The sequence below is a fragment of the Colobus angolensis genome, unplaced genomic scaffold, assembly GCF_000951035.1.
Source record: "Colobus angolensis palliatus isolate OR3802 unplaced genomic scaffold, Cang.pa_1.0 Scaffold259, whole genome shotgun sequence".
Classification (NCBI taxonomy): domain Eukaryota; kingdom Metazoa; phylum Chordata; class Mammalia; order Primates; family Cercopithecidae; genus Colobus; species Colobus angolensis.
The window spans coordinates 369,524-377,759 of record NW_012115810.1 but is presented as its reverse complement, the minus strand read 5'-3'; the positions used below and the strand labels follow the sequence as shown (position 1 = coordinate 377,759).

The window sequence follows — 8,236 nt, the reverse complement described above, 5'->3', positions numbered from 1 at the left end:
ATGGTCAACGAATGTTCATCAAATAAAGGAACAATCTTGCCACCCCAGAATAATACAGACTATTAATAAAACTCACCATATGCATGCCCTCAGAGTCTTTCCTCTTATATTCACATTACCAACTCCTATCCACCCAGTTTTGGAAGTCCAGATCACCAGTCCCTTTACATCACAGTCCTCGCAGCCTCTAGCATTTAGCAAACATTTCTCTGGGATATCTCATGCACTGTTGGATTACGTTTCTCCACATTTCTATGTCCGTCTCCTCTTTGATTCTAGACTTCTTGAGGCCATACTTCTCTAAAGCACAGTGCCTAGTAAAATTCGATGAGGTGTCCCATATTTATGCGGGATGTAGCACAACACCTAGTACAAATTACCAGCTATCCATCAGGCTTCAAAATGGCAGAATAAGTGGTCTGGGAGAAATACTGGTCACTTTCATTATGATTTTTTTCTCAGGTTTAGGCAACTGAAATAAGATTACAAAAATTAGAGAGGTAATTTATGAGGTATTCATTGCAAAGGGAAAAAAAAACTTTTTGAAGATTGTTCAAGTACACAGTTACAATTGGAATAAGGCAGCAGAGTATAGCAGAAAAAAAAAATGGGGCCATGGTATCAAATATGTCTTCAACCCCAGCACCACCCTAGGGTGCTCTGAGCTTCATGAGTAAAATGTGATAAAAATCTACCTCAAGGGAAGTGTAGCAGAGTAAATGGTAGAGAAGCGGTACTTAAATTTCATTTTCCCTATTTCTCCCCTCCCTCTTAAAAATAATGCCGTGTTCCAAGCACAGAAAACCAAACACCGCGTAAGTGGGAGTTGAACAATGAGAATATATGGACACAGGGAGGGGAACATCACACACCGGGTCCTGTCGGGGGGTGGGGACTAGGGGAGGGATAGAATTTAGAGAAATACCTAATGTAGATGATGGGTTGCTGGGTGCAGCAAACTACCATGGCACATGTATACTGACGTAACAAACCTGCATGTTCTGCACATGTATCCCAGAACTTAAAGTATAATGAAATAATAAGAATAATGCTGTGCTCCATCAGATCTTGCAGTGCGTGGTGTTTTTCAGTTAAAACTGAACCATGACACTCTTAAATAACTTTGCTAATAGAAGCTTTTGCCAAATTCCTACTTGCCTCGCATCATCTATCCTGACTTGACTAACATTCTTTTTTTTTTTTTTTTTGAGACGGAGTCTCACTTGCTCTGTCTCCCAGGCTGGAGTGCAGTGGCTGGATCTCTGCTCACTGCAAGCTCCGCCTCCCGGGTTCACGCCATTCTCCTGCTTCAGCCTCCCGAGTAGCTGGGACTACAGGCGCCCGCCACCACGCCCGGCTAATTTTTTGTACTTTTAGTAGTGACGGGGTTTCACCGTGTTAGCCAGGATGGTTTCGATCTCCTGATCGTGATCTGCTGGCCTCGGCCTCCCAAAGTGCTGGGATTACAGGCGTGAGCCACCGCGCCTGGCCTTGACTAACATTCTTAATGGGTGGAGGGAGAACAAATGGCCACAAATTAAATGTCTTTACCCATAAGAATAGAGTGCAGTTGGTCACTGTAATAGGAGTGTCTCAATAATTTATTTACTGACTTTATTATAATTTCAAATATGCAGAAAAGTTAAAAATCGTGTACAATTTTAACCCACATACCCACCACCTAGACTTAACAATTGTAACTGTCATAATAATAACGTGGAGGGTAATGATGACATTACCAAAATTTCCTAAGTATATTATTTTCTGATCCCTTGAAGGTATCCAAAATCCAACAACAGAAATCATCCAAAGTTTCTTCACTATGAACTCTTCAGTGAACTTTTCCCCATTCATAACATGAGGGTATCTCTGAGAGAGAACTACCAAGGAGCACACAGGGTGAGCTACTCTTTTCCATAATGAGGACTCTTGGTTTCTTGACTTAGGAATCTCTGGGCCCGCTCACTTCTATTACTCATATGGCAGATTCTGCTTTTTCCTTCTTTGTACACTTTCAGGTTTTCAACGAAATAGCACAGTTGCCAGATTTAGCTAAGAAAAATGAAGAATGCCTGGTTAGCTTGAATGTCAGATAAACAATATAAAAATATAAGTATATCCCAAATATTGTATGGGATATACTTATACTAAAAAAGTAATTTGTTGTTTATCCGAAATTCAAATTTAAGCGGGAATTCTGTATTTTCTCTCACAATCCTGTGAAATAGATAAATTCAATAACCTTCTGAAGGGGGTCTAGATGACTTTGACAGCTGGGCTCTCATGCTTCCAGGCCTGAAGGCAAAATGAGAGAAAACTATAGAGAAAGGGAGAGAGTATACTTTTGCACCACAACTAAGAAAATATTATTTGGAATTGCTTTTAACCGGTTGGGAGCTAGATAGAAAGTCTGATGTGTGTTTGTGTTGGATTTAGTAAGTCATCTGTGAGATTCTGGAGGAAACGGGGTTGTGGACCTGAACAGATTGAATGAATTTATGATTGGGGTTAGAGTCATACGTGTATGGTTTAACAGGGTGTATTGCGCCTATTGCCACATTAATGCTCTATATAAGCCAACCACAAACCTTGGTGGTATTGCTGGGGTAAGCATTTATTGCTCACACATCAGAGTAAGATGGGGGCCTGGCTCTTGGATGATTGTTGGGAGCTCTGCTCCCTGTCTCTCTCATCCTTTTCTTAGGACCATTCAGCTGTCTCAGAGATGTCTTTCTCACAGCAACATTTCAAATACAGTGAAAGCAAGTGAACCTTCGAGCGCTGGTCTTAGAACTGGCACAGTGTCATTTTCACTTCATTCTGTTACTCTCAAAACCTGCTTCTATGGGTAGGAAAGGGGTCTCTGCCTCTTTAATGAGAGGAGCTGCAAAGTCACACAGCAAAAGGTATGGATGCAAGAGAGGGAAAGAATTGAGGCCATCACTATGCCTATCGCAAGGCGTGGGCTGGAAACTAAGAATAAACTGGGGAGCAAAAAAGTTGCTTCTTTTGAAAACTATACATTTGTTTGCAACTGTAGCATTTTTTTTTCTTCTCCAAGAAAAGTAATTAGCAAGACTTCCAAATGATTTTTTCCAGTTTGCGAAGCAGAGATGCCAACAGATCTCTACAAATTACCAGAATGTTCCACAACTCTTCTCAAAATACCTGTCAAAAAAGTTCAGAGCACATGGTGGCATTTTTTCCTTGTTGTAAACACAATGTATCTATATGAAGAGTCTAACATATTAAGGATGGAAATTTGCAGGAAAGTGGTAACGTTTAAGAGAAAAGGAAAATGAACTGAAGATTCAGAACAAATAACTTCCTATTCTGGTATCCCTTGAAATCTAGCACCAGTTTCTTCATCATTTGCTACATTTAGTTACGGGAAAGAACAGACTAGTAATTGGATGTGGGACTCTGAGACTCCTCTGCTTGTGTGACCTTTGTAAAGTAGCAATCTTTGCACACTTTTAAATATGTGGATCAAATAAAAATCTCATTGTAAACTCTGAAATATCAAATAAATAGGAGCTGTTTTTACATCTAAAACCTCAGAAACCACTTTGACCCTGGAAATCTTCACTATGACCTCAAATTGCGAGTTCTTTTCTTTCAAGTCAGTTATCAAAATCAGTAGATTTTTAAATTGATGAGTTTGATTCTTAGCTCTTTGATACTTATTTCTCTATTGGTAGGGGGTAGAAAGCAAACTGGCATTAGACACATAATTGTATCAATTCGGACACTTTCAGTTTTAGGCACCTATAAGTAACTAAGTCTCAGGACAAAGACTGGTCTCATTTCAAGGACTTGGATAAGGTGACACAGTATATATGCTGTTGCCAGTGCCTAGTGGCCAAGGCCAGATCTGGCAGTATATAAAGAGGTGAAATCGGAAGAAGGGTCACTGCTCAAAGAATACGGAGTATATTAGGCAAATAATACCTGTTCACTAATAATATTGACATCAGGTAACTTTAAAAGATGAATTACCTGCCATTTTTAACAAGTGTTCAGTTTTATTCATATTAATTCATTTTTCAGAAGAGAAAATGAAGCACAGGGAAAGTAATTTGCCCAAGATCCCATGACTCGAGTGGCAGACTTGTGATCTGAACTGCAATCTCTTCACTCCAACCAACATTATGGACCGCAGCAAGAAAAAATAGAATGGCTAACGGAAATACGATTGATCTGTATGTGCAAAAAGAAAAGCTCTTCCAAAACACTGCTGGTATAAAAGGCAAGTTGTTAAACAGTATTAGAGTGTGACTCCTTTCATGTTAAGACACACACACAAAAGCCCCCAACACACCTGCACAAATGTACTTCAAATAAATACATCTATATAGAGCTTCATATCAAAATATTAACAGCTATCTTTGGAGAGGGGAGTGGAATGCTGGGGATGAAAAAGAATGTATTTTATACTCCATCTTTTATATATATATATATATATAATCTGAATTATAATATTATAAAAAGAAATAACTTGATTGGGGGAAAAGAATGAAAAGCAAAATGCCTAGATGCTAAAAATTATACATGAAAGTCAAAAGTTGGTTCTAGACCATTCCTTTATCTTACTTGTGCTGTTATTTTAGGATGAGTGAAAACTACTTGTCACAAATTTCTTTCCCCATTGAGATGGTAGCACACATTCTCCTAAAATGGTGTAGATAAGGCAACTTTTCAGAACATAAATGTATTAATGGTTTATATACATAGCCCTTAAATTCTATGTGACCTTTAAACATTATTTTAATTATAAACTACAAGTATACTAGAATCTAGAATAAACACTTGTTTTCAAACAGCAGTTTATAAAATACTACAAACACAATTGATGCCTCTTATAAATCTCCTCAATTCAGTCTTTCTTGGTTCCCACAGGTAACCATCAGCAAATTTTTTTTCTACATATACAGCAATAATTTATAGTATCTTTTTTATATTTATACTTTATATAACTAATTTTGTTAAACACGCCTTGTTCCACCACTCACTCTTGTCACTTATTTTTGAGATGTATTCATACTGACACACATAGCTCTAACTTGTTCATTTTGACTGTTGTGTGGAAGTCTATCACATGAATATATGCATTATCAAAGTTGAGCATGGGTTAGGACCCCTTTCTGCTGTTTTACACAAGGCTGCCATGAACATTTTTGTAGATGTCTCCTTATGCATGTGTGTAAGTACTTATTTAAGGTAACATGGTAAGGAATCTTTAATTTGACTAGATATTGCAGAACTGGTAGTCAAGCCAGTGTATTTTACCACCAACAGTTAGAGTGCCCACTGTTTGATGTTCCTGACAACACTTGCTATTTTGAAATTTATGTTTTTGCTAATTTGATGTGGTACCTTTCCATGTTTTTAACTTGTATTTCCCTGATTATTAGTGAAGGGTATTTTTTTTCCATGTTTGTAGGCCTTTTGAATTCCCTCTTGTAAGAATAATGTGCTGATATTTCTATTAAGTAGACTTATCATGACTTGTAGGAACTTTTATATCTTCATAAATTAAGCCTTTCTTATATATTAATATATTGAAAACATCCTACATGTCGCTTGTCTTTTAGTTAAGTCTTCAATCCAACTCAAATATATGAAGGTTTAAATTAGGGATCTAAATTTATATGTTTACTAGTAGATATTTATGCCAACACAATTTTTTAAAAAAATTTACTCTTCTCTACTTGCTTATAACAACATAACTTAAGTATCTATATATGAGGGTCTCTCCATCTGATTAAAGGAAAACAGAAGCAACATTTAGCATTTGAGATGGCCATGTCATGCATCAGGAACTATTCTAAACATTTTACATGCTTAGACCATGCATTTTAGAGTCAGAATGCCAGGGCTTAAATGTACACTAGGGATCCCTGATAAATGGTAAATTTTACAAATTTCTTGTTTGTTCACTGGCTAATAGAAATGTATGCATCAGGTAAGGTAAATAAATATTCTGGTTGACAGAAACTATATTTTTTAAAAAGCACCCCAAATATACAACTTACTTTTATTAAATAGAAAAAAAAATCCCCAAGAGGCAGATATCCCAGTAGTTTTAGTGAAAACAAATTTAATATCATCTTGTTTGAACAAAGCTTTTAGAATAAGTGAGCAATTAAATTCTTAAAGTAGGGACAGAACACCAACAGGCTCTAGACTCCAGAAGAGCTGTAAGCCGACAAATTGGCATTGTTTTGCTTAACAGTTTTAGCTTCAATGTAAATATATATTATTACTTAGGATATTAGCATCTGAACTATATAATGACTATTTTATCATTTTACTTGAATTAAAACCAGAATTTCTGGAACTTCCAAACAGTCTTTAAAGTTTTTCAATATAAACATAAACTAACCCCTATTCCTCTCTACATATCAAATGTGAAATAACTGTCACAATATATCAGCATTTTCACAGAAAGATTTTTAAGGCTTCTGGCACATAAAATGTGTAATTTCTGTGTGACAATGTCATAATTATATACAGAAAATATTTTAAATTCTTGTAGAATTTAAGTTCTAAAGATTAAAAAAACAAGAGTTCCATGTTAATAAAATATTAAAATACTATGAGCTTGCCATAAAATTGACAGTGATTTGTAATTACATAAAGAATACACAAGGCAAGTCTTTCACACTAAGTGATTCATCATTGAAAACAATTATTGAACTGAATATACTTATTTGATATCACTAGTTTTCTAAATTATTCTTTCAGCACAAAACAGGCTTTCATATAACTTATAAATATTTCCAATTGCAACACTGAGGCAGCAAATGTCATATCTATGTTTGTCCTAGTTGTATGTCATACAAATATAAGTCTATGAATCTTATACTTTTGTCTAAGTCACCATTGTAGAGAATGTGCTGGTAAGTGAAATCAATACAAAGTGATTATTTTTCATTTGTAAAAAATGAAAATCATTTACACCTTGTTTTAAAGTTCTAAAGCAGCATATTCAACTCTTAAGGCAAAAAAAAAAAAAGATTAAAAAATTATTATAAATTATAAATTCTGGTAACTTTTCTTCTGGCATTAAAAGCCACAGCACAAATTCTAATATTTTAACAGATAATATATTAGTGTACATCTGAATATACATTTGCCAAAATGTTCCATTAGTATGAAGTTGGTCTGAAGTGGAAGTGAAGTGCAGTGGTGTGGCGGGGTAACATTTAACGGTCATCCTGGGCATCAGGGGACATGGAATGGCTGAGTCTTGACCTTCCATTCACAGATATTGTATTTGATGGAATGGTAACCTAAGAGAAAGAAACACACTTTGCACCCATCAATTTAAAATGGGACAGCTGTCTCATTTTCAATTTTCAACAGTTACCACATTTTAACTTCTGCTTAATTGTAAATGCTAAGTATTTATTATTCAATAAATTATAATCAAGAATAAACATTCATTCAACCATAAAATTTAAAAAGAGTTATTTTCACAACAAATAAGTTAAATAATCCATTAACACATCTTAATCTGTATAAAATTACCAAATCAACACAAAGGACAAGAGCACAAACAGACTGCAAGCCAAGCTGTTAAAGAGCATTTTTAGCTAGATTAATTCTGTAATTCTGGCTCCCCAAAACTGCCTCTGAGAATGTAGAAAGATAAAGTGAATTCCACAAAGCAATGAATTTTACAAGTTTTGTACTGATGGTATAAATTAACATGAAATCCCCCTCCCCATGGCCCCCTATTTATTCAAAACAAAAAAAGGAGTCCTTGGTATTAAAAATGCTTTCATGTGAAGGATTTAAAAAGTAAAATCTGTGACTGTTAAGCCAAATGATTGCAGACTGAAAGGGAGTTTTTTCTTTTTCTCAGTAAGTAAACTCCTAAGTTTCACAATTCTATGGTAAAGTCTTCTATTCACAAACTATAAGTGAATAAAAACACAAAAACAAGAATTTTCTACATAGTGTGAAATTCCAGCTTTTGAAAAATGTAAAGTAATCTGGATTCTGAATAGTAAATATCTATATTTTGAAATATCATACCTGCAATATAATAAAGATATTTTAAGACAGTTGAGATGATAATTTTACTAATTTAGGTTCATAACTAAACACTGTCATCTTCTCACAAGAAGACAACCAGGGCCGGGCGCAGTGGCTCAAGCCTGTAATCCCAGCACTTTGGGAGGCCGAGACAGGCGGATCACGAGGTCAGGAGATCGAGACCATCCTGGCT

At 35.6% G+C, this 8,236-nt stretch overlaps 1 protein-coding gene across 1 annotated transcript in view; it reads right to left on the bottom strand.

Moving 5' to 3' along the window:
- Window positions 1-4,749: 4,749 nt before the first annotated feature.
- Window positions 4,750-8,236, bottom strand: part of COBLL1 (cordon-bleu WH2 repeat protein-like 1) — a 100,387-nt gene continuing 96,900 nt past the window's right edge. Inside the window, exon 16 of the mRNA XM_011947082.1 lies at window positions 4,750-7,295. Coding sequence (XP_011802472.1) covers window positions 7,209-7,295 — 87 coding nt within the window. The 3' untranslated portion in view covers window positions 4,750-7,208. The remainder of the gene's footprint in view (window positions 7,296-8,236) is intronic.